Below are 27,532 nucleotides of genomic sequence, written 5' to 3'. Positions count from 1 at the left end.
CTTCTTGGGAGTAAAAACACCCCTCAGGAGGCTTCCCTGAGGCCCAGAAGGCCCAAATAACCAGGGGGGGGTTTGCTTCCAAAAAAGAAGCTATGCCCACCCAGTCACATGGCCATGCCCACCTAACGACGCCCACAGAACCGGTTGTTAAAAAAAATTCAATCCCACCCCTGGGCATAACCTCAAACTGACAGGAGGGAAATTCAAAAGAATTGTTAGAAAGTGTTATTTCACAGAAAGAGTAGTGAAAGCTTGGAGCCAACTTCCAGAAAAGGTAGTGAGTTAATCATCAGTAATTAAGTTTAAACATGTTTGGGATAAACAAATGGCAACTTCAAATCTCAACAAATAAATGCTCTGTCCTACATATTGGCAAAAAAAAATAATCAGAAAATAAAATACAGGCTGATTAGTCAAGACCTTGCTGATGATCCAAATTCTGTCAAAGATCTTGGAGTACTCATCTCTAATGACCTAAGTGCTAGAGTCCACTGTAACTACAAAGCCAAAAAGGCATTAAGAGTTGTTAACCTAATCTTACGTAGCTTTTTCTCTGGTAATATTACACTAATAACCAGAGCATACAAAACATTTGCTAGACCAATACTCAAATACAGCTCATCAGTCTGGAACCCACATTACGTATCTGATATTAGCACAGTTGAGAAAATCCAAAAATATTTCACAAGAAGAGTTCTCCACTCCTCTACTCGTTGCAGAATACCTTATGCCACCAGACTCGAAATTCTAGACCTAGAAAACCTAGAACTACGCCACCTTCGGTCCAATCTAAGTATAGTATATAAAATCATATATTGCAATGTGCCAACCTGTCAATGAATACTTCAGCTTCAACCATAACAATACAAGAGCACACAATAGATACAAACTCAAGGTAAACTGTATCAAACTTGATTGCAGGAAATATGACTTCAGCAACAGATTGGTCAATGTCTGGAGTACTCTACCTGACTCTGTGGTTTCTTCTCCAAACCCCCAAAACCTTAGACTGTCTACTATTGACCTCACCCCTTTCCTAAGAGGTCTGTAGGGGGTGTGCATAAGCGTACCAATGTGCCTACCGTCCCTGTCCTATTGTTTCTTTTATTTATTTTTCTTATATGTATCCATGTATTCATAACTATGTTTTTACTTATACCTATTATCTTGTAAGCAATTGAAAAAAAAATAGATAAAATGTCCATCATCTGACAAAAATTAAGAGATGATTATGATGATGATGATGATGACGACAATGACTGCAGTTTTCACTTAACCACTGTGTCAAGAAAGGTCATAAAATGGAGCAAAACACACTTAACAACTGTCTTGCTTAGCAACAGAAATTGTGGTCATAAGTCAAGGACTACCTGTGGTATGGATGGATCCATCTCTGTAATATTTTGGGATTATGCTGAGAGCCTGTTTCCTCCCCACCCACCCCAAATGCCATAATTGGACCCTGGGAAATCCAGCATGCAAAATATCCACTTTACATAATACATGAGCGGTATTTGAAGGAAAAATGACAATTTATCCACCATTTCCTCTGGGTTTGACTTCTGGCCTTTGTCATTTGAGCAGCAACCAAGTTGACTGAATGTACTTGAGAAGACACCATGACAATCTGGCAATAGAATCTGAAATGAGGATATCCAGTGAATTAAATGTGGTGAAATGAAAGACTACGGCATTTTAAAATAAGTAGCTTTCATTGGAGTGGAAAGAAGGGTATAAATCTTGGGACAGAAGGCTCTGCCAGAAAACACATAAGTTTTGCATTGTCTACAGATGTTGGCCAACGCCCATAGAGAAAAGTGGCAACTTTTGGAGGAAGACATAGCTGAGATTATGAGAAACCAATTTGTTCTCTGCTATGGATATAGGGACTTAAAGAAGCTGACTTATGATCTGATCTATTCTGGCTCTGAGCAAGGAACAAAGGAAGGAAGAGCGATAAAGCAACAGCTGGAGCACACTGGTCCAACTCTGGCCTGCAACCATTCATAAGACTTTCTTTCATGGTGACTGAGTGGAAACAATAAATCAGAATAGTTCGTGCTCTGAAGTATCACCGAATGTGGATGCTGTGTATTCATTAAGAGAAAAGGCCGACAGCGTCTTTTGAGATCTATTAGACGGAGAAGGCAAATGGGTTTCCCAGGTTCAGATGAAATCTCTTGAAATTATTAGTACCACTTTATAAAGTCTTAGTAAGACCACATCTGGAATACTGCATCCAGGTTTGGTCATCACGTTACAAAAAAGATGTTTGAGACTTTGGAAAAAGTGCAGAGAAGAGCAGCTAAGATGATCAAAGACTTTCAGACTAAAACATACGAAGAATGGTTTCAGGATTCGAATTTGGCCAGTCTAGAGAAAAGGAAAAGAGGAGCAGGGGAGACATGATGACAGTAATCCAGTATTTGAGGGGACCAATTTATTTTCCAAACCACCAGAAGACAAAACAAAATGGGGAAAAAGGCTAATCAAGGAGAGAACCAACCTACAACTAAGGAGAAATTTCGTAAGAGTGAAAACATTAACCAGTGGAACAGCTTGCCTCTAGAAGTTGTGGGTGCATCATCAATGGAGGTTTTGAAGAAGAGATTGGACAGTCCCTTGTGTGAAATGGCACAGGGTCTCCTGCTTGACCAGGGGGTTGGACTTGAAGACCTCCAAGGTCCCTTCCAGCTCTATTCTGATTGATTGATTGATTGATTGATTGATTGATTGAAATATCAACTGATGTGGTTGGGCATGCTAGAAAACCTGTTTTGCTATCAAGTCATATTACTACTATAATTATTGTCTGCGCAGTCAGTTGTTTAGACAGGATTTGATATTTTTATCCACCTATTAAGCCCTATCCAAGGACTTAGGAGAGGAAGATGTCATTTGATGACATCTGGTATTAAAGGTAATGTCTCTGGATGTAAGCAAAGCTGCCTTTTGCAATTGACTTCTGGAGATTTTGTCAATGCTGATGCTGTTCAAGAGGCACTCTAGATGTTTTGGGATTACACCAAAGGTGGCTTTCACTATTGATACCACCTTTGCTTTCTTTTACCATGGTCATTCTATTTCTACTTGCAGGCCTTTGTATTTTGTGATGTTCAGCAGTTCTTTCTCTTCTATTCCGCTGCCTCCTGGTTTTTACTGATTATGGTTGGTCACACAATCAGTCAGATTTTAGACTGGATCTGGCATTTTCATCCATCTATCAAGTCCTTTATCCTTTTCACTCTTCCTCCTACACTTTTGAGGCTCACTATTTCTATTTTGGGTTGATTTTAGGTTTTGTGCCGATGTGGAAAGGCAGCATGGATGATTCCTTGAAATTTGCTAGTTGGTTTAAAGTTTGTTCAAGGAATAAATATTATGTGTGATTATGATGCCTCCCCCTCTGAGGTAATGATTGGCCCCCACTCTTTTCCTTTTCCAAAAGGCCCTAAAAATGTGATGTTTGTCAGTGGGCCTCAAAGGACCACGAATAGAGTTGGAGCCAATCAAATAGCTGATTTGATTGTGTTGTTGCTGCCATGGGCAGGGAATTTTTTTAATGGGTTTTCATTATTTGTTTAAAGGTTGTAAGCCACCAGGAGCCATCTATTTGTGTGTCGAATGGCTATATGAATATGCTAAATAAATAAATAAGATACAATGTCCAGGCTGGTCAACTTCTTTGACGCTATTGCTTGGTCTCTTAGGAGACAAGATCAAGGAAAAAGGCCCTGGATCCTTTGCTCATACCAAAGTACGTGATTTACTAACTATCCAATCAAATTGAACCATTTAATAAATGAATTAGAAACCAAGCATACTACTTCAATCAACACGAAATTAACATGAGATAACTTCATGTAAGTTGCACTTAAATGACTATTGGTATGGAAAGAGTTTAGTGGATATAGTGCACTTGAACACGTTACTAAGTTTATTTGATTAAGCTGAGTACGATCCATCTGTTTCTAAAAAAAAAAAGATTTCAAGTGATAAATAGCTTACATAAGGAATGTCTTCCATACAACACCGCATGTGAAATATTATTATACAGTTTCATCTCTAGGTGGTGCTGGACCTAAACTGTATCTCATCTTAATTTGCTGATTCTGGAGAATAGCTCTTGTTCAGGTATGGATAATATTATCTTACCCTTTCGTGGCAGTGTATAATTGATAGGTCCTTAGTCCGCTCTGACTTTGCTTGTTTTCTTGCAGATGTTTCATAACCCAAACTATCTCCATTACCTGATGGAGTGCTGATGATGTTACCTAGTTGGGTAATGAAACGTCTGCAAGAAAACAACCAAACTCAGACAGCATCATGGATCCCACAGTTTAACTCTGAGTCAGAAATCTTCTTTCTTTATTGCAACTCCACACTCACTAACACTGATGATGTTACCTAGTTGGGTAATGAAACATCTACAAGAAAACAACCAAGCTCAGAGAGCACCAAGAACCCCCCCAGTTTAACCCTGAGTCAAAAATATTCTTTATTGAAACTCCACACTCACTAACACTGATGATGTTGCCTAGTTTGGGTAATGAAACGTTTCCAAGAAAACAACCACGTTCAGAGACCACCGAGGACTCCTCATTACCCTGAACTACAAATATTCCCCTTTATTAGTGTATAATTTTCAGAAAGAGCTACTTATTTATATAGATTTAGAGACCATTTGCTTTCTCTGCCAAGCTGAAGACCCAGTTGAAGAGCCATTCATAGCAGCTTATTGCAGGCAGAAAAAAAAAATCATAGAAACATCATCATAAATTCTAATTCACGGTAAAAGAGCGATACAAATGGAACTGTAAGAAATTTGAGAAGGAACTCGATGAGAAATACAAAATGAAAACAAGTACTGACTTACAATTCTGGCAGTTGTGCACTGTATTAAGGAAGCCTGCTTTAGACTTAACATTTATAAAAGCAGGCTGTAATTTTACTTCTTTGCATGTCTGCATCTCTCAAGGTTTTGATATGCCAACAGGATCAGGATAACAGCGAACTCAGGATAATGTGCTTGGTAATCTTGGATTGTCCTATTGATGAATATAGAAAGAAGGAGGACATGAAGCAATTGTAGTACTGCCTTATAATGTCCTGGTATGACATTATTCCAATATTCCAGGACCACATTTGGAATGTTGCATACAGTTTTGATTGCCACAATATTAAAAAAAAAAAATTAAGACTCTTGTCATGCCCCTGTCAGAATCTGACTTGGAGGAGGAAGCAGAACAGCTGACAGGGAGTGAGAGTGTGGCTCCATTGGCTGTGGAGGAAACTGGGAAAGGGCAAAGTCCAGCTGGGCAGAGCTTGGGAGAGATAGAACAAGGGAGAGGGAATTCAGAGGAAGACACAGGCCCACCCCCTCTTCATCCTAGGGCATGCAGGGAGGAATGGAGAAGAGAGCAACGTGGGTTGTGTGGCTTACAGGGGAGGAAAAGGCCCTGATTCCCTTCACTAGCTGCAGCTGGGAACACAGTGTATTTAAAAAAAGGAAGTTGCATGCAGCAGGCTGTTGGGAGCTAACATGACTTTAACTTGTATTGTCGTGGCTTATCTGTGCTCCTGGCATCTTCCCAACTCTGTGAGTTTTGCCGTGCTTTCGAGTCTGAAATTCCTGCTCCCGCCCTGCCAAACTAATTACTTCAGTTTGGTTTGTTTGGATTTTAAGTTACGGTTTGTAACTTGGGTGTACCTTGTTCTGGACTTGATTCTCTGCTGGGAGAGTTTTTCTCCAGCTGAAGGTAACCTGGACATTAGGGGCAAAGTTGGAGATAATAAAGGGACTCTTATTGCTTATCTGACTGTTGCCTTTGTGCCACACCCTGGGTCATCACAACTCTAGAAAAAGTGCAGAGAAGAGCAACAAAGTTGATTAGAAGGCTGGAAGCTAAATGGTTGCAGGAATTGGGTTGGTCTAGCTTAATGAAAGAAGAATTAGGGATGGCATGATAGCAGTGTTCCAATATCTCAAGGGCTACCACAAAGAAGAGGTAGTCAAGCTATTCTCCAAAGCACCTGAAGGCAGAACAAGAAACAATGGATGGAAACTAATCAAGAAAAGAAACAACCTTAGAATTAAGGATTTGTCAACAATGAGAACAATTAATCAGTGGAATGACTTGCCTCCAGAAATTGTAGATGCTCCATCACTGAAAATTTTTAAGAAGAGATTGGACAACCATTAGTTTGAAATGTTATAGGGCTTCCTGCCTGAGCAGGGGGTTGGACTAGAGGACCTCCAAGGTCCCTTCCAACTCTGTTGTTCTGTTAATTGGACACAGTAGGGATAGACAGAATCTCAATTTGTAAGTTACCAAAAGTTGCATTTGGGGGAACAGCACATATATTACAATGAAACTTCCATTGTTCTATGTCCTTGGGAAGGATCCAATGGTCCAACGTGAAAGCCAGAACTATCTGGTAGAATGTAAGTAAAGTAAGTAAAGTAAGTAAGTAAGTAAGTAAATATATACATAATTTCATCATTTTTTAAATTTTATTTTTAAGTCTAATTTACCACTGGGGTAAACGGCAAGAGAAAGATATTAAGTATCTTTGCATATTGTTTTTGTTTCTCAGCTGGCTTATTGTTAGCAAAATGAGTCTATTCTTTGAAAGACAAGAGAACTTCCTGTTTCTTCCTCCCTTCTTTCTGCTCAACACGCAGTTCAGATGGGAGCGAGCCTTTCCTATCTTACATATTTGTCAAGACCTCTACTTTTTTCCCCTCATATATATGTAATGTATGTCTGTGGAAAGGAAACTTCACAAGGACAGTGGTGTCACCCAAGCAAGAAAAGCCCAAAGGGAACATCAAGCCAGCCATAAAACAAACTTACATAGGAAAAGGAATCAAATAAAAGGTATTAAAGAAGACTTTTAGACAAAAGCCCAAATAATTAAGAAAACTAGGGAAACAAGAAAAGAAAACTTTTCCAAATCAGCAAAACAAACAGACAAAAGACACAAAATATATTGCAAAGGAGACAGACAGGAGATTGCCACAAATATAAGAAAACATTAGGACAAAATGAAACTGATAATCCAATCAAACCACCCGTGGAGTTTATCCTCCGGCGGAAATGAAGACAACCCCTGACAGGATTTAAAACATTAAGAAATACAAAGCACTCACACACAAAAGGAGAAAACAAGTATAAAAATCAGGGGCTTATTATACAAAGCTAGCTAGCCCCAGGAACGCAGACTTCTTGCTATCTCTCACCTTCCTGAAAAATAAAAAGATCCAGCTTTCAAGCAGTTGTCTGTATCCTTGCATCAGAGCTCTCCCAGCGGGAAAATCGCATCCTCAGAAGAAAGGCATTTTGACAGCCTTTCAACATGTCCATCAACATTCTGGACTAAGCCCCTATTCAGGACCTTTAAAATATATTTTACTTTTATTTCCCAACATTTCCATGCTGCTCTATCCCCAACAATTCAGAGCCGAGTAGATATCTTTAAAATAAAATGAAGTCAGCAGATTTAAAAACAGCACTTTTGGAATCTGATTGTCCTGCGCTATTTAATGGTTCTGCACTCTTTTGCCACTGTGTCTTAGGTTCAGGCACAAAAGCTGTCTCTCACAAGAATTCAAATCTCCCATAAAGAGAAATAAGCAGTGGAAACTGGCTATGGGGTTTGGATCAAAGGGCTCAGAAGAAAGATTTCATTTTTTTTTTCTTCTGTCCTCCTGGATTATTACAGCCTTTCAATCATTCTCATAAAACACTCAGCCTGCAATTTGGCAGCCACTTAAGATCAAAGCAGTCGATGTAGAAAATTTTTTGTTTTGAGAACGAAGCCTATTTAGTTTAGTTTACTTTATTGTCATTGCACCTCATACAATGAAATCAAACACCATCTTCAGTGCACATCATGACCATGAAAATAAACACAAACACACATCCTTCACACTCCACACATTGAATTGAAAACCCCCAACACCGCACCAACACTATTCAGTAAAATTCAACAGAGCTACTGCCCTAGGATAGAAGCTGTTTTTTCAGCCTATTTGTCCTTGTTTTTATTAGTCTGTACCGTCTGCCAGAAGGTAATAGTTTTAAAAAAAAGGGTTCCCAGGATGAGATGGGTCTTTGAGAATGTTTTGAACTTTCTTAAGGCAGCGGGAGCTGTAAAGCTCTTCCAAAGAGGGGAGAGGGCAACCAGTGATCCTCTGGGCAATGACGTTAACCCTCTGGAGTGTTTTCCTATTTGCCACTATGCAATTGGCAAACCATACAGAGATATGTAGGAAGGTAGCACCCACACTTCTCCTAGAAAATTGAAATATCCTAGGAAATATTAAAAATGCAGAATATTTCCCCTAAAAAGAGTAGAAACTCAAGAGCAGAAACTCACCTCAGAAGCAGAAGCTCAGCCCCACCTTTGTTAATGGGTGGGTCCTTAAGGCCTGGGCCAGGATACTTTACATTACAAAGATCTCCAGGTAAAGCTATAGCACTTGCCAAAAGCCCTTTTCAGTGCATTATCACCCAGCAAGGCTCAACCAAGCCTGGAACTCAGGACAGCCTACAGAGTTGCCCCTGCATGGCTCCATGGGAGTCTGACAACCAATCAGAATACAAGCTCCAATTCAAATCCCAACAAAGGTTATAAAACCCAGGCACTCTCAGCATATCAGTCCCTTTCTTGATCTCTTCCTTCACCTTGAAGCATGTGATCATCCTTCCTTTTCACTCTGGAGCTCCAGGCCATGAGGTCCTGCCCACCATTAAACCTTCCAAACAGCCTCCATGTTTCCAGGGTCTTTTTCCCCACTGAACCCAGAAGGATAATTCTTCCAACAGATGCAGCAAGTTAAGGTACTCTATGCTGCAGCAGTAGAAGGTCGCCAGCAGTTTTTCATTCAGTTATTGTTTTCTGAGAAGTCTCAGGTAGTATAATCTCTGCTGGGCCCTTTTGACCAGTGCTTCAATGTGAGCACCCCAGGTCAGGTCCTCTTTTATGGTAACACCCAGAAACTTAAAACTGGCCACTTGCTCCACTCAGTCTCCATTGATAAGCAAGGGCTGGATGTCTGATCTGTTCCTTCTATAGTCCACTATAAGCTCCTTGGTCTTATTGGTGTTGAGGACCAAGTTATTGTCTCCACACCACGAAAGCATTTACAGATTTACGAAATTTATACCACAAAATTTACAGATGAAAAAAGGAATAGTGCCCATGTTGGTATCTAACAAGCTTATGAAATGTCCATTAGATACAGGCACCCTCACATTTCATGTGCGCAACTGCAATCTGTTTGTTTGTTTGTATCCCCCTTTTAGTTTTAGTTTTCCAATTTATTCAAGGTGTTGAGCATATCCAACACAACTTTCTCTTCCAATTTTCCCCACAACAACAAACTTGTGAGGTGGGTTGACCTGAGAGAGAATAACTAGCCCCAAACCACCCAGCCAGCTTTCATGCCTAAGGCAGGACTAGAACTCAGTGTCTCCTGCTTTCTAGCCTGGTGCTTTAACCACTGGACCAAGCTGTCTCTCTTAGATTACATGACTGGAAGACAGAACAGTCAACAAAGCTTGGCAAAATTTGTTCTTTGAGTTTACAGCAGGGGTTCCCAACCCACAGACCACAGCATGCCAAAACCTGGGCCATGCAAACAGCTTACACCTTGTGACTTGAGATGGAATCAGGTGTGCTCTTCTGGCATTGCTGAAAGAGAGGTTAAGATGAACCAGTATTGTCAATTTATCTACTAACTCCATAGAAGAAATGTGAAGCAAGTCTGGAGTCTATATCTACGTATTAAAAATAGTTACTGCTCTACAAATGAGTCTCAAATGGTTTTCTTACCATGCAGCCACTGCAGAATTCTTAAAGATAGTCCTACTCCCATATCTTTCTACTTTTAAGAAAATAAGATAGATTTATCCATCCTTCAAACACCTCATCAGCCTTATTTCTTTGAAGCTCTGCAGATCCTGGCTGATCTGTGTAGAGTGACTTCTGCTGAGATATTTTTTTAAATTTCTCACCGCCCTTCACTATGCTTTTCAAAGGTTCTTCATTCGCAATTTCCTTTCCTTCTACATCCACTTCTGCCCCAATGTTCATGTCCCCAATTCACATAAGCAAGTAATATATGTATCACAACCGTTGATGTAGCCCAAGCAGTGTCGTTAAAAAAGACAGATTTCTAGATTTCTAGGGTGACAAAACCCTGAATATTTTCTCATCGTGGAACATTTGAGTATTCTTATGCAACCAGTTGCAACCTTAGGAGTGTCTGTTGGCTGTAAACCACCTAGGTAAGTAAAACTTTTTGGGTGAAACAAAATCTCAGGAAGAGGCAAATCGTAAATCAAAGAAATTGCTCTGGCATCCAAAAATCATCCAAAAGGAATCATCTCTTCAAACTGTGGATTTTTTTTTTCAGGGGTTGTTTGACAATCCTATTTACTGCAAAACAAATTATAAAGATCCTGAGCTAGATGTTATATGGGATTAGTTCCACTGCTTAAGTTATATGGTTGCCTAAAAGTCACAGTGGTGGCTATGGAGATTCTCAGTCATCCAGGTCATAGTTGTCTCAAAGGTACTTTTTCAACAGGCAACTGGACTTTCTGATTTTTCTTTGAAGACGTTTTGCTTCTCATCCAAGAAGCTTCTTCAGCTCTGAAGAAAGTTACGGTGGTGGCTTTCTTAACTCATTGATGGATGGATTACGTGCCATCAAGTTGGTGTGACCACGTAGACAGATTTTCTCCATGATGATCCATCCCTGACCTTCCCTTTCAGGTCTTATAATGGTGCACTCATCATCTCTGTAATTGAATCCATCTCAACGGAAGGGAATATTTGTAGCTCAGGGCTGAACTATGGGGTTCTTGGTGCTTTCTGAGCTTGGTTGTTTTCCAGCGGACATTTCATACCCAAGTTAGGTAATGAAACATCTGCAAGAGAGCAGATGTCCTCTTCTTCACTTTCCTTTCACCTTCTCCACAGAGCTTGGTCTTTGCATAGATGTCCAAGGTGCAGTAACTTGAGCCTAGTCATTTCTACATCAAGAAAGAACCTCTGATTTATGTGTTCAATGATCCATTCGTTTGCTTTCTTGGCTACAGTCTTTTGCACGTCTCCACAATCCATGGAGACAGTTGACTGAAGAGCTACCAACTGATAGTCTTGTCCAAAGCCAGAGGTCCTCATTTTCATGTATTTCATGATATTGCATTGCATTATGATTAGCAGTAGAGATAAAATTATTGCTCTTTGGCAAGGATCCAGAGAACATCTACTGAGCCATTCAATTATTAATAGAAGCTGTAGCAGTCTTTATTGTTGAGTTCCTTCCTCCCTTAGTCCCATTAACCTAGAAGAGCCCTTCTCAATTTTGGCAAGATGCATGTGGAGTTGACATCCACACATCTTCAAGTTTCCAAAGTTCAGAAGCACTGACCTGCAGATATCTCCAAGCTTCTGTTGGTTTCACTGACACCATCAACTCCTTTCCTTGATTTGGGATTTTTTTTTTCCTTCTCTGTCCCTTTATGCCTCACTTTTCATTTGTCTGTCTGTCCTCTTTGTCTGTCTACCCATCTGAGGTCATGTGACTGGGTGGAACACACCGTGGCCCAATCATTCATGCAGGGAAGTGCAACAAAGATGATTAGGGGACAGGAGGCTAAAAAAAAAAACCATATAAAGAATGGTTCCTGGAATTGGGTATATCTAATTTAATGTAAAGAAGGACAAGGGGTGACATCAGGGGTGGGTTTTTACCGGTTCTGTCCACCTCTGTAGAACCGGTAGCTCTGAAGAGCAGCAGACATAGAACCGGTTCTATATCTGCTGATGTTTTTGCCCACCTGCCCACCCAGGCTTTTACCTGATCTTTATTTCCTGATTTTTCAACTTCAGCTGCTGAACGAGCCACAGCTGCAGTTAAAAAAACAAGAAAAGAGGGCTGTTTCAAAGGCTGCTTCTCCACAGGCAGCGTGCTAATGACCTGATAATGACAAGTTATGAGGTGACTCACAGCAGGCAGGGAAGCTCATAAATCCCAAACCGGTACTTAACCCTTTCGTATCCCACTACTGGGTGACATAATAGTTGCCAACTCATAAAATATTTCTCTGGTCTTTTAGAGTTGCCAACAGAAAGGGAGGGGTGTAGCAGCTTGCAAAACCGAAACTGTATTCCATGGATATTTACATAGATAGTTTCCAGGCGATTGAAGTTCCTGCTGCGCAAAATTCTAACTGGAGAGCATGATTGATGACTCTTGACAATGGATGTGTCCCATTGGAGAATATGAATTATGATACACCCAGGGGGTGTGGGAAACCAGGGTCAAGGGTGACAATGAATGATGTGTCTCAGAGTTGGCTACACCCATGTAGCACTGGCATGTCTACTCCTAATAAACCTTCTTTGAAAATCTGGCTAAAGACTCATGATTTAAATGGGGGTAACTACCAAAGCCCTGACAATAGTAGGGTTCCAATATCTCAGAGGTTACCACAAGGAAGAGGGAGTCAAGCTATTTTCCAAAGCACCTGAGGACAGGACAAGAAGCAATGGGTGGAAACTAATTGAGGAGAGGAGTAACCTAGAACTAAGGAGAAATTCCCTGACAGTTAGAACAATTAACTAATGGAACAATTTGCCTCCAGAAATTGTGAATGCTCCAACACTGGAGCATTTAAGCAGAGATTGGACAACCATTCATCTGAAATGATATAGGGTTTCCTGCCTGAGCAGGGGGTTGGACTAGAAGATCTCCAAGGTCCCTTCCAACTGTGTTATTCTAGCCTAGTCTAGTCTAGTCTAGTCTAGTCTAGTCTAGTCTATTGATATTTAAAGAACCAGGAGCTGTCAATCCTTGCTTTTTCTGACATTAAATATATAAACTTGCTACTGGCCAATGGACATTCTTTTAAGGATGGGGCTCAGCCTCTCCCTGTCTTATACCTCAACACCAGGGAAACTTGGGCGATGTTGCACAAGGAAATGAAAAGTTTGCGAAATTGGCTTGTTTTGTCATTCAAGATCTCAGAGTGCAATTGTAGAAGATGTGCCAATCTCTAAGCAGGGAAGTCTTGTTGGCAGGCCATCTGGTGAGATCACACCATGGTGCCTGGTGTTTAAAAAGTTTCCAAATCTTATGAAAACCATAAACACACCCACATGTTTTATAACTTGCTTTATCATCATACTGATGAATGCCATTGATATAATGCTGCTAGCTGCTGCTACTGAGCTGTTACCCCTAAAAGTTCCCACTAAAATGTCCTCCTGTTTTCTGAGATAATGTAAAGTGATCTCTTTTCCCCAAGTTTTCTCCATTTGTTGAAAAAAAAATGTAGCGTGTGAACCAACCTCTCTCAAATCTTTCATCAGTTTTCTTGCACAGAAAGAAGAGCTATAATTATGCTTTACTTGCATGAAAACTCAAGGTCAAAACTCCATGTTGAGACAGCGGCTACAGCAACAAAATTAACATGGATTTGGTAACATTTCTTTCTTTTTTGGCTAACTCCAATCCAGTTTTATCAGGGATTTTGATATTAATATTCACAATTAACCTTCACAAATGAGAAAATGGCTCTTTTTTTGAATGAATGAATGAATTCTTTATTGGCCAAGTGTGATTAGACACACAAGGAATTTGTCTTGGTGCATATGTTCTATGTGTACCTAAAAAGAAAAGATACATTCATCAAGAATCATAAGGTACAACATTTAATGATAGTCATAGGGTACAAATAAGCAATCAAATCACACTAGGAAACAGTCAATATAAATTGTAAGGATACAAGCAACAAGGTTCCAGTCATACAATCGTAAGTGGGAGGAGATGGGTGAAAGGAAGGATGGGAGGATTAATAGTTATAGTAATGTAGACTTAGTAAATAGTTGGACAGTGTTGAGGGAATTATTTGTTTAGCAGAGTGATGGCATTTGGGAAAAAACTGTCCTTGTGTCTATTTGTTCTGGTGTGCAGTGCTCTATAGCGTCGTTTTGAGGGTAGGAGTTGAAACAGTTTATGTCCATGATGTAAGGGGTCTGTAAATATTTTCACAGCCCTCTTTTTGACTCATGCAGTATACAGGTCCTCAATGGAAGGAAGGTTGGTAGTAGTTGTTTTTTCTGCAGTCCTAATTATCCTATGAAGTCTGGTTCAAAGGAGCATAACGGACTCTATTCGTTCATAAATAACAGCCTCCAAACACATGAGATAGGGGTTTGAAGGCTCTCCAGAATCTGCAGAAATGCAGAAAAAAGGAACATGTTCCTATTCTCTAAATTAGTCTGGTGAAGATCTAATATGACCTGTTTCATAAGACGTATAGAATCTACTCTACCCAGTCACAATTGTAGTGCAGAATCCTGACCAAGATTGACCCTCAGTCTGATAACAACAGGGCTGTATTTTCTATTCTTAAAGGTCTTTTCCGTTTACTCTTGGCAATGAAAAGAAACACATGACATCATGGCTTGGATTAAATAATAAGTCCAAGCATTAATTCAGTTTTCCTGGTTTTGATGTACACTGACATACGAGCCCAGGCTTTGACAAAAAGAAAATGAAATGAAATGTAATGTAATCAATCTTTATTATGGTCCTAGACCAGCATAAGGCATGGTGGAAGAATACATTAAAGAAGGCATGGGTATATAATATAAAAAAGTGTAGGGAAATATAAAGAATTATATAAAAGACACATAAAATAGATATGGCTGTATTTGAGATTATGTACGAATAATGTAAATTAAAAGATTGTATGCTGCTAAGTTATAAACTACTCTGTGGTGGCCAAACAAAATTAAATGTGATTTATGATTCAGCATTTATGTGTGAATCAGATTTTAAAAGCTGTTGTGGTGGTACAAACTCTCACCTCAAATTTGCTAGCGATTTTTTACTTATTTATCTTCAACCTGACTTTATTATTTCTATAAATGACTCAAGGCAACAAATGGTTGTAAGCTGAGCGTTATCTGTATTCACAAAACCTTTATGAGAAGGTGCTCTTATTAACGTTTTCTTATTATATTGCAGTTTCTAGAACTGTGTATTAAGGATATCTTTGCTCAAATGATGTTTTCAATCACCTGAAGAAAAAATTATTTGGATCATGCAAAACACCACAGTAGATTAAAAAGAGGCTGTTTATTTGTGGTTCTTTATATTTTAAGAACTCCATCACTGACTTAGCCAGGTCATTGCATTAAGATGTAATAAGAGTTTATTTATTTGATCAAACTGTGTTATGGAAATGCAGGACCAAGATTTTATTAATCTGGACTTAAGCTTTTAGCGTGCAGTTCTGGTTTTTTTTTTCTCAAGGGATGGTTGCAGGAAGAATTTCCTTAATCAGCTGGGATGAAATGGTTATAATTTGAGCAGTTTCTGCCACACGGAGATAATAAAAAAAAATACTGCTGTGTCAACTACAGTACAAGAAGTTTAATTGTTTACTTCAGAATAGTTTTTTTTAATGTCAAATGACTTGGCGGCAGTTCCTGTGTGGGAATTATATCTTGTAACTGTACTTATTGTTCTTACTTGTTCGAGTATGAAGTCAGCCATTGAGAAAAGATTGCATAGGTGTGCTTAATAAGTATCATGGATATATTCTTTTTGATTTAAATTAGTGTGTCCCTCTTTTCCCTCTCTCCCCACTCACATTTCCGCAGGTAATTTTCTTCTGTTGAGACATGAGATCTTCAGCTTCCAGATTGTCCAGCTTCTCCTCAAGGGATTCATTATGGAATCGGTAAGAAACAGTATTTTAAGCCCCAAATAACAGCTTTGGGAGATCTGCTGAAGTGTAACATTGCGTTGAAGGCTCCCAGGTGTTGTTAGGAGTCAGAAAAATTGTGGCCTTTTCAGAAATAGTTCTGTGATTTTGGAAAATCTGCCTCTTCCCTTGCTTTACTTTTGAAGATTTTAATATCCTCTTTTTAAAAAAATCATTTTAGTGTTTTTAAATGCTCAACTTGATGTTTAATCCTTGCTGCTGTCATTGTTAAAACAGTAGTCTTGTTTTCATCTTCTTTTTCTTTTTCTCCTTCTCCTTCTCCTTCTTCTTCTACTTCATCATCATCATTTAACGACCCCATAATCCCTTGTGGGTTGGAGTCTGGGCAACTGAATGGAGCTAGCAGAGTGTTTAATGGCCGGATGCCTTTTCTGTCGCCAATGCGGAGTTTTGTTCAGCATATATATTCTCAGTGTGCCCAGAGAGAGAAATATCAGTCTCTACCTAGGATCGAACTCACAGCCTCCAAAACACTAGTCTTGTTTTGATTGAGATAATACAGAATAAGAACAATGGCCCATGCACAGAGAAAAGAAACACACACACTTATGCAGCCAATGTCAGAGAAAGATGGGGTGCAAATACAATTTAAAAAAGAGTGAGTTTTTCCTCATCTCTGTAAAAGTGGCTATTATGGCCAATAACCAGAGAAATAAAGGTTTTAAAATGTAACAAGGAGTGAGGTAGACATTCATGGCCCTTTTACATATAAAGGTAAAGGTTCCCCTCAAGCATATGTGCTAGTTGTTTCTGGCTCTATGGGGCAATGCTCACCTCTGTTACAAAGCTGAAGAGTCAGCGCTGCCCAAAGACGTCTCTGTGGTCAGGTGGCAGGCATGACTAAACGCCCGAAGGCGCATGGAACGCTGTTACCTTCCCACCAAAATATCCCTATTTTTCTACTTGCATTTTTAACGTGCTTTCAAACTGCTAGGTTGGCAGAAGCTGGGACAAGTAATGGGCGCTCACACCATTGCACGGTGCTAGGGATTCAAACTGGCGAACTGCCAACCTTTCTGATCGACAAGCTCAGTGTCTTAGCCACTGAGCCACCGTGCCCCTCCTTTTCCATATAGCTTGGTTTTTAAGCATCTGTTTAGCAACTGTTCAAAGTTACGACGGCACTGAAAGAAAGTGAGTTATGACCAGTTTTATGATTACTGCAGCCTCCCACTGAATTTAATTTTGATGTGATTAAAAATTCAGGTCCTTTGCACCCGGCGTGCATTTATAACAGTTGCAATGTCCCAGGGTCATGTAATCTCCATTTGCAACCTTCCCAGCTCACTTCCAACAAGCAAACTCAATGGGGGAATCTGGATTCACTTAATGACCATGCAATTCACTTAATGACCACAAAGATTCGCTTAACAACTGCAGCAAAAAATAGAGGGTGTAAAATTGGGCACAACTTAATTGATGTCCTGCCCTGTTCTTTCTCCAGAATCTTACTGAAGGTTTTCCGTGTGTGAAATATGTAATGCTTCTATATGTAAGCTGCCCAGAATTGCCTCGAGGTAAGGTGGGCAGCCTATAAATTTTATAAAGAAATAAAAAAATGTAAATAAGGTAAGGAGGAAGAAACTGCAGGGGGGGAACAAAATTTGGGACACATCTGCTTTCAGTCATAATGAAAATCTGACACACCTTAGAGAGAATAGTAGAATAATAATGCTGATAATATTTTATGGCATTAATTGTACAAGTAGTCCTCAACTTATAATAGTTCATTTAGTGACTGTTCGAGGTTATAAAGGAACCAAAAAAGTGACTTATGACCAGAGGTGGTATTCAGCAGGTTCTGACCGGTTCTGGAGAACCTGTAGCGGAAATTTTGAGTAGTTCAGAGAACCGGCAAATCCCACCTCTGACTGGCCCCACCCCCATCTATTCTCTGCCGCCTGAGTCCCAGCTGATTGGCTGGGTCTTCTTTTGTTGCCCTGCACAGGAGAATGGAGCTGGAAAGCAGGTTAGTGGGGTGCAGAGTAGTGGTGGGATTCAAGTTAATTTACTACTGGTTCTGTGGGCGTGGCTTGGTGGGCGTCACTTGGTGGGCATGGCAGGGAAGGATACTGCAAAATCCCCATTCCCTCCCCACCCTACTAACCTGCTTTCCAGCTCCGTTCTCCTGTGCAGGGCTGTTGAGGTAATTCCCCGTTAGGAGAACGAGCGCATACCGGGAGACATATAGAGAATAGTGTTTGAATAATACACACACAGCATACAGATACACTGTACAGTAAATGTAGGGTTTTACTTCCAGAAAGGTTTAAGCAAAGTCCAAATAGGCAGTCCAAAGTCATTCACAGGTAAAATCAGTCAGTTTTCATCCAGGGATAATCCAAATATCAAATTCCAGTGTCAAAAACAGTTCAGTAACAGACTTACATTAAATTACAGTAATATCAGTCAATTAGAAGAAATGGAGCAACGGCAATACTTTCCAACAGAAGGAAACAGAGATACACTCACACTCTCTTCTGAGACTCAGACTAAACAACCCAGGTTTCTGGCTCCATCTTATGGCCGTTGGAGAAACCACACCCAATTGCATGCTCTTGCATTCCCTTAAAGAGACAGTATTAAAATGTCTTTCCTGGTTTATATATTTCTAACCCAAATAGCTGATAGGTGACTCATATTCCTAACAAGGGCAACAAAAGAAGACCCAGCCAATCAGCTGGAACTCGGGAGGCAGAGAATAGATGGGGGCGGGGCAAGTCAGAGGTGGTATTTGCTGGTTCTCCGAACTACTCAAAATTTCCGCTACTGGTTCTGCAGAACTGGTCAGAACCTGCTGAATACCACCTCTGGTGGGGAGGGAATGGGGATTTTACAGTATCTTTCCCCTGCCAGGCTCACCAAGCCACGTCCACAGAACTGGTAGTAAAAAAATTTGAATCCCATCACTTCTTATGACCATTTTTCACACCTACGACTTTTGCAGCATCCCCGTGGTCATGTGATCTAATTTTAGATGCTTAGCCACTGACTCATATTTATGATGGTTGCAGGGTTCTGGGGTCACATGATCCCCTTTTGCAACCTTCTGACCAGCAAAGTCAATGGAGAAGCCAGATTCAGTTAACGACCATTCATTTAACAACTGTGGCACGAAAGGTTGCAAAATGGGGCAAAATTCACTTAACCAAATGTTTCACTTAGCAACAAAACTGGGGTGGGGGTTCAATTGTGGTTGTAAGCCAAGCTTTTCTGATGCTGGAGAAGTGTTGTGGTTCGCCAACAGCCTGTGCAGATGGTAGCAAAATCAGACAGGGGGAACAACAGGGACCAGTCCAGGAGTCTGGGGAGGACTTGGACGAGGGTCCTGTGTCCGATGCAGAGATGGGGCCAGGACCATCTGAGAGTTATGTGTTGACTCCGGAGCCTCCAGAATATGGCAGCAGTGAGGCAGAGGAACAAGGGGAGCCTGTTCCCAGTGCGCATGTGCGCAGAGCTGCTAGAAGGCAAGAGCAGCTAAGACAAAAGAGGCGACTCGGGAGTGAGGCTTGGAGGTGGTTGCCCCTCCCATAAGATATAAAGGAAGTGCAAAGGGACAGGAACGTTTGCAGGAAGCAACGTTGTTCGCTCTAATCGGATTAAACCTTGAAGCTCTGTGTGGACTTTGTACTTTGGTTGTTGTTTTTTTAGTTAATTTGGCACTTTAGTTGTTGGCAGCAATTCAAAGGAGATAAAGGTGAGTGCTTATTTCGAGAGACTGTTTGGGACTCATTACTGGCTGGGAATGAACATAATTCCCAGTGTTAAAATAAAAAGAGAGATGTTTGGACTAACCATGTGATTAATTACAGTCCCAGGAAGCCTTGGTCAGAACAAGAAGTTGATAGGGTATTTTATCTTGACAGTATTTTTCCCATCTCTATAAATTCTGCTTGTATAGCCACTACCGATAGCAGTGCTTAATTTTATGCAGAGTAGTTTGGATGATCAAAGCACTCAATCAAATTAGTGTGGTAGCAACTTCCTTTGATAAGCTGATAATATTATCCCAAGGTGACAGCAAGTGAAAGCAAGCTAGATTAAAGCTTCAAAGGTAACCTCTCCTTTATTGGGAATTGTAAAAGTTGGAAGCCAAACAGCTGGTGGACTTCAAGTTTAATAAGTGGGAGATGCTTGTTTTCCTAAGACCATTTAATTTTCAGGCTGATGGCCAAATCCCAGAGCCAGTGCAACAGTACTACAAAAAAAAACATATTTCAAGTATTATAAAGTCCATCCTACAAGGCCCTCAGTCAGCACCAATGAACTGAGTTGCCAATATGGTACAATCCCTGCATAGCTTGTCACTATGTAGGACGGGGGTGGGGGGAGAAAGGTCCGATGAGGACATCTGAACTCATTGGTAGTCTCACTTTGCAATGAACAAGGACATACTGTCATGCCCCTGTCAGAATCTGATTTGGAGGGGGAGGCCGAGCAGCTGACAGGAAGTGGAGTGTGGCTCCATTGGCTGTGGAAGAAACTGGGGAAAGGCAAAGTCCGGCTGGGCAGAGCAAGGGAGAGGTAGAGCAAGGCAGAGGGAATTCAGAGGAAGAACCAGGCCCACCCCCTCTTCATCCTAGGGCATGCAGGGAAGAATGAAGAAGGGAGCAATGTGAGTTGCATGACTTCCAGGGGAGAAAAGGGCCCTGGTCCCCTTCATCAGCTGCAGCTGGGAACAGTGTTTAAAAGGGGAAGTTGTGCACAGCAAGTTGTTGGCAGAAAATCGTGAATTATCCGGTATCATCGAGGCTTATCTGGGTTCCTGGTGTCTTCCCAACTGTGTGTGTTTGGCTGTGCTTTCAAGTCTGCAATTCCTTCTCTTGCCCTGTCAAGTTAGTTATTGCAGCATGGTTTGTTTGGATTTTTAGTTACAGTTTGTATGTACTTTGTTTTCGGACTGAATTTTCTCCACTTAAAGGCTGTTCCTGAGAGAGTTTTTCTCCAGATGAAGATAACCTGGAGATAATTAAAGGGGCTCTTCTTGCTTATTTCATTGTGTTGCCTTTGTGCCACACCCTGGGTCATCATACATACATTCAATTTTGCATGTACTAAGATTGTTGGATAAGCAGGCACAAAAACAGCCAGGGAAATGACTGAAACCTGAGAAACGGGCCCTTGTCATTCAACAGAAGTGATGATTTACTAACCAGCTTATCAGGCACTTAAGAACAGAAGATTTGGCCGCACAAGGGAATAACAACAGACAGTGACTTCCTAGTCGGCCATCAACACCCCAATCAACCAGTAAGAAGCCACACCCTACCAGGCACCACATAAACAGGATGCATAGAATAGCACACATTCCAGTAGAGAGAAGTTTCTTGAGCATGGAACAAGTCTGAAAGCTTGGAAGACTAAACCTGTGGTCCTGGAGTCCAATCCAGATTGGATCCTGCAATAAACATCTAACTTCCTCATATATAAACTTGAGAAACTTGAATAACTAGAAGTAGGATGCGTTAATAACTTAGCATCCCGGAAGTGTAAAATCAGCAATGCTGCCAGTTATAACCACAAGACTTACAGTTTCTTGACATATGGAATACTGAAAGGAAGCTTGTACCGGGAGCTTATCTTAAGTTCACAGTAGGGAGTTGGAGAAGGCAAAGACCTCCCTAGTCCATCCACTTCCTAATTCTAAAAGATCTGAGAAGCATACGTGTTTCCTCTCTTGCATTCTCACAGTAATCTTTGGAGGTGGGTTAGGATAACTGAAGGTTTCATCATTGAATAGGAAATTCAGCATGGGTTTCACAAACCTTATTCTCGTGTTTTCCCCCCAGTGTGATGCTCCCCAACCATATTGGCTTTCACAAAGGGTAGATTATCGGTAATCAGCCCCATTGAAAGGACTTGATTTAGAAAGGCATCTGTAGCCAAGCCCTAAATTCCTGCTTGACTGAACACCATTCACTGTAGATTTGAAAATGAATTTAGAACTCACCATCAGGACAAATCTCTGAGGATAGTGTTCTTATGAAAGCAGATTATGATTTATTTATGTATTTATTTTATTTGTCAAGCATGTATTAGAATTAGATAACATATAAGTATAAACATGATTATGAATACATGAAATGGATATGAATAAAAAGGAACATTAGGGCAGGGACAGTGGGCACATCGGTGCACTTATGCACGCCCCTTACAGACCTCTTAGGAATGGGGTGAGGTCAACTGTAGACAGATCCTGCTCTCATTTTGGAGGAACCAACTATTTTCTCCATAACCACAGCCCAAATCCACCTCAACCTATTCCATGGGTCAATGTTTTTGAAGAGTCTCGGTCATCTAGGTGATGGTTGTCCCAAAGATGCTTTTTCCTAAAGGTACCTGGACTCTCTTGGTTTTCTTTCCTTTGGAAAAAAAATTGCTTCTCATCCATACTTCTTGGATTCACTCTCTCTATTACCTTTACTCATGGTCAACCTAGTCTCCAAAGCACCTGAAAGCAGGACAAGAAGCAATGGGTGGAAAATAATCAAGGAGAGAACCAACCTAGAACTAAGGAGAAATTTCCAGACAGTTAGAACAATCAGTGGAACAGCTTGCCTTCAGAAGTTGTGAATGCTCCAACACTGGAAGTTTTAAAGAAGAGATTAGATAACCATTTGTCTGCAGTGGTGTAGGGTTTCCTACTTGAGCAGGAGGTTGGACTAGAAGACCTCCAAGGTCCCTTCCAACCATGTCATTCTGTTCTGTTCTGAGCAGATGAGGACATCTCTGGGGGTCTCAAAAAAGAGTCAACAGGTTAGCTACCATTGTTCAATCGAAGGTCGAACTAAGCAACTGAAGAGGGATGAAAGAGATGGAAGTTTGTGTGAGCATCATCACTTGAGACTTTCAAGAAGAGATTGGACTGCCATTTGTCAGAAATGATGTAGGGTCTCCCACTTGGGTGGGGGGTTGGACTAGATGACCTACAAGGTCCCTTCCAACTCTGATTATCTGTTATCTATTAAACCACACAGCTAAAAAATACTTAGACCAATCCCTACTGGAAGGGTCTTTACTGGACCAGTAGAGAAAAATAAAAAGAGTTATATCAGACATCAAAGCTCATCCAAGCAGATCCAGGCAGATGTTTCTGAAAAAAAACAATAAACATATAGAAGGTTCTGGTGAAGACTTCGGCTCTTGTAGTAGAATCATAAGTGCCCTTAAGTGCAATGGAGAATAAATCTACACCCTTTTCACTGTGACATCCCTTCAAATATTGGTAGACGCCCTCATATCTCCCGTAAGCCTTCTCTTTGTTAGACTAAACATACCTAGATCCCTTAGCTGTCCCTCATTGGATTTAGCCTCCAGGCCCCCTTACTATCTTCTCTGCACTCTTTCTCGGGCCACCTCAGATCTTTTTTGGGGTCATCTTAGACCCCAAGACAGCCATTAAAAATGTTCAACCGACCCTTTGAGGCTAGAATTCAGCCATAAAGACATGGCTTTTTTTGGAAGAGATCCTGAAAACTTCAGTTTTTCATGTCAAAGCCAACAAACATGAGCATTAACCAAGATTGCGTTTCTGGGGGTGAATACCTTGCACAATTGTCCTGAATGCAGATGGGAAATAAGACTGAAAATATTGAAATATTTGCAATATAGCTTGATGAGCTGTCTCAGACTTTTTCCCCCACCTCTGCAAGATACTTGTGGATCGTCTGTTTTTACAACGTTGTCAATGCTAACGAACAAGTTTCTCATGTTGAACAAGTCAAAGTATTCACGCTCACTTTTTTCTAATTAAAAAAAGAGCAAGCAATCCAAGCTTGGGAGAATATTAATTGAAATATTCAATTATCCCCAGCGCTCAGATAGTCACAACTGATAGTTGGTACAAAACCGTGGGATTAATATTTTAGTATTTGGGGCTATTTTAAAGCTCAATTGTTGGAGGTCAAAGGGAATCTGAGGATCATAGGGGGGTAGGGTTTATCGGTGTAGATTTTGCCTACTGTCCAGTATCTGACTCCCTTGCCCAACCTGGTTTAATCTTTATCTAGGCTAGACTGCGATCCCCATTCCTGACATAGATTTTTCTTTTTTTAAAATGATTGAAAACATTAGGGGGGACACACACACACACACGTGCGCACACACATCTGGAAAGGACTGTTTTATTATACTGTTCTCTGCTGTTTTACTGTAGCTATTCATAACCTCTGGAATTATTGTTTTCATTAATTTTTCCTCTGTCTTAAATAAATAATGCAATGCTTTTCATTTTCTGGTAATAAAATGAATTTGCTCAGTGTGAAAAGGGTCTGTGAAGCAGAAGTATCAGAAATTTAAAAAAAAAACCAGCCTGGGAGGGAGCTTAAAGGGAAAAACTAAAAATAAATAGATTAAAATACAGGTAGCCCTCGGGTTACAACCCCAGTGGAGGTTGTTCATTGCAGCTGTAAGTCGTAATGGTTGTAAAATGGGTCAGCCATGTGACCGACCCGATTTCACAATCTTTTTTGAGGAGGTTGTTAAGCGAATGTGGCAGTTATGAAACCAACGGGGCAATTGCTAAGTGAACCCATTGTTCACTGTGACACAATTTGCTGGAAACTAGAAGTAGATGTCCTTTTGGGGCAAAACTGTTGTAAAATCCAGTCACATTGACCGCAGGACACCACAAACGGCAATAAATGCAGTTGTGTTGCCGAGCGCCAGAAGTGTGATCACATGACCACAGGGGGGGAGGAATCACAACTTTGGATTCAGGTTGTGAGTCTCCTTTTTTCATTTGTTCTTTAACTAGTTTAACTTCAACTAGTCGTCAAGCAACTGTAGCTCACAGGAGCTATGCTAAATTTCATCCATTAATACATTTAATACATTAATTAATACATTAATACAATTGAGTGAATCCAGAGGTATTTCACGAGAAGAGTACACCTCTGCTCGCAATAGAACACCTTATGTCACCAGGCTTGAAATTTTGGACATAGACAACTTAGAACTACACTGCTTATAGCCTGACCTAAGCTTAGTACACAAAATTGTCTGCTTCAACATCCTACCTGTCAACAGCTACTTCAGCTTCAACCACAATAACACAAGGGCAAACAATAGATACAAACAAAGTAAAGTGCTCCAAACTCAGTTGCAGAAAATACAACTTCAGCAACAGAGTGGTCAATGCCTGGAACTCACTACCTATTGTTACATCCTCAAACCCCCAAAACTTTAACCTTAAACTGTCTACCATGGACCTCACTCCATTCCTAAGAGGTCTGTAAGGGGGCGTGCAGAAGTGCACCTGCGTGCCTACCGTCCCTGTCCTACTGTTCCCATTAATTCGTACTCATTTATTATGTATACCTGTTTATACTTATTTGTTTATATATTATGTTCTTACTTATATTTGTTTTCTCATACATGCTTGACAAATTAAATAAATATAAACAAATAAAATAAACCTATCTTCCAAAGCACCTGAAGGCTGGACAAGAAGCAATGGATGGACGCTAATCAAGGAGATAAGCAACTTAGGAGAAATTTCCTGACAGTGAAAACAACTAGCCTCCAGAAGGTGTGGATGCTCCAACACTGGAGGTTTTTTAAGACTGTCATCCCAATATTTGAGGGGCTGACACAGAGAGGAGTGAGTCAAGCTATTTTCCTAAGCACCTGAAGGTCAGACAAGGAATAATGGATGGAAATCATGGATGGAAACAAGGAGAGATTTAACCTGGAAATAAGAAGAAACTTTCTGACAGTGAGATCAATCAACCAGTGGAACAGAAGTTGCCTTCGGAAGTTGTGGGAGCATCATCACTGGGAGATTTCAAAAAAACAAAAAACAAAACTGGACTGCCATCTGTCAGAAATGGTGTAGGACCTCCTGCTTGGGCGGGGGGAGGGGAGGTTGGACTACATGACCTACAAGGTCCCTTTCCATTCTGTTAATCTGTAATCTGCATTTGTCTGAAATGGTATAGGGTTTCCTGCTCGGGCAGGGGTTGAACGGAAAGACCCCCGAGGCTCCTTCCAACTCTGTTATTTTGTTATATGGTCAATGATTTCATTCTATTATTGTTATTTACCCTTGATAATTTTACCAGTAGCCAACGGCCTTTTGCATCGAGGAAGCAGAACAGAAAAGCGAGTCAATTCCAGCAATCCCATTATCTTCCTTCCACCCCTGCCAAACACACCTCCTTTTCCCCTCTCCAGCTCTTTACGCATTTCTCATTTGCTGCATTTTCCTTTTTCTTTCCTGAATACAGCCCCCTTCCAAAGTAATAGGCACAGTATTGCTTATTGTTCTTGCAAATTTTGAATGCCTTAAATGCCTTTGTTCAGCGTAACTTGCTCTGGCATGACAGCTTCAAAACACAAAGGCAAGAACTGAATCAGCAAGTAAAGTCAGCTTGTGATCTGCAGCTCTGGGTTCAACTTCACTTCAACTTCTGAGGATTTTTTTTCCCCTTCCGGCAATTTCTTTCTTTTTTTATGGGGGGGAGGGGGCAGACAGATGGTTGAAAGCAGCATTGGAAATGACAGGTTCACCTGCTAAGAGAGTCAACTTTCAGATTTTCGTAGCCCTTTAATCTCACCACTTAAATACAAAACATCGGTTTCCTTTAATACTTTTGAGGGACAGCGGAGAACGAAAAGGGATAAAGATGTTTTTTCCCAGGGGCTACGCTAGGTGACGTTCCTTTGACCCTTGAGTAGATCCCAATCCTCCAAGAAATTTCAGCGAGGTTTTTGATAAAATCTCGGAAAAAACATAGAACATAGAATAATAGAGCTGGAAGGGACATTGGAGGTCTTCCAACCCAACCCCCGTCTGGAGCAGGAATCCCTATATACTGAGGGTCTTCAAACTTGGCAAGTTTAAGACTTGTTGGACTTCAACTCCCAGAATTCCTGAGCTAACATGACCAGAGGAGGAACTCTGGGAGTTGAAGTCCACAAGTCTTAAAGCTGTCTCTTCTTAAAAGCCTCCAGTGATGGAACATCCATTTCTGTAGGAAAGCTTGGTTGATTGCTCTCACCATTAGAAAATTTCTCCTCAGTTCTAGGTTGCTTCTCTCCTTGGTTAGTTTCCATCCATGGACTATGGAGATTCTCAATCATCCAGGTCATAATTGTCCCAAAGCTGTTTTTTTCCCCCCTCTCTAAAGGCAATTGGACTTTCTGGTTTTTCTTTGAAGACATTTCTTAACTCGGCTCCAGCTTTCCACTCCAGGTGACGAGCTCTCCAAGGTTGAAGGGAAGACAGGCACGCCCAAAAAACCCCTCTCTTCTCATCCACGAAGAAGGCTTCACATCCTGGCTATCAGGATTAAAGAAGCCTCTTGGAGGAGAAGCGAAATGTCTTCAAAGAGAAACCAAGTCCAGATGCCTTTTGCAAAAACACTTATGGGACTTTTTATTTTTTTGTTTATGTTCATTCATCATATGAATAGCATCGTTTAATTCAAAACGAGTCTTTTTTTATTTTCATTCCCCATTTACCCCTTGAAAACTCTAAAATTCACATCGCAGTTCCCGAAATAGTTTTCTTGCGCCTCTGCTTCTAACTGTAAGCCCAAGTCTCTCTTTCATCACCCCCTCGTCTACCAACACTTCCGTCTTTCTTTCAGATTACAGTTACTGTTTAGTTTTGATATCATATCAACTGGTATGTGTATCTAAAATAGGCACTTAATGTCAAGGGGGGGGGGGGAAGAGATTTTTCTGTTGTTCATGTATTCAGTGTTAGGTGCCCC

The 27,532-nt window shown here is 40.7% G+C and overlaps 1 protein-coding gene across 2 annotated transcripts in view; it reads left to right on the top strand.

Annotated features, from left to right (window-relative positions):
- ASAP1 (ArfGAP with SH3 domain, ankyrin repeat and PH domain 1) overlaps positions 1–27,532 on the top strand; it is a 184,288-nt gene that overhangs the window by 31,376 nt on the left and 125,380 nt on the right. For both annotated transcript variants that reach the window (XM_026703670.2, XM_026703668.2), the window contains exon 2: positions 15,691–15,770. In XM_026703670.2, coding sequence (XP_026559455.2) covers positions 15,712–15,770 — 59 coding nt within the window. In that variant the 5' untranslated portion in view covers positions 15,691–15,711. The remainder of the gene's footprint in view (positions 1–15,690; positions 15,771–27,532) is intronic.

The sequence above is a fragment of the Pseudonaja textilis genome, chromosome 3 (genome assembly GCF_049901715.1).
Source record: "Pseudonaja textilis isolate UNSWEBS1 chromosome 3, rPseTex1.2, whole genome shotgun sequence".
Lineage (NCBI taxonomy): Eukaryota > Metazoa > Chordata > Lepidosauria > Squamata > Elapidae > Pseudonaja > Pseudonaja textilis.
The sequence above is the reverse complement of the archived record's forward strand: the minus strand, read 5'-3'. Positions and strand labels throughout refer to the sequence as shown.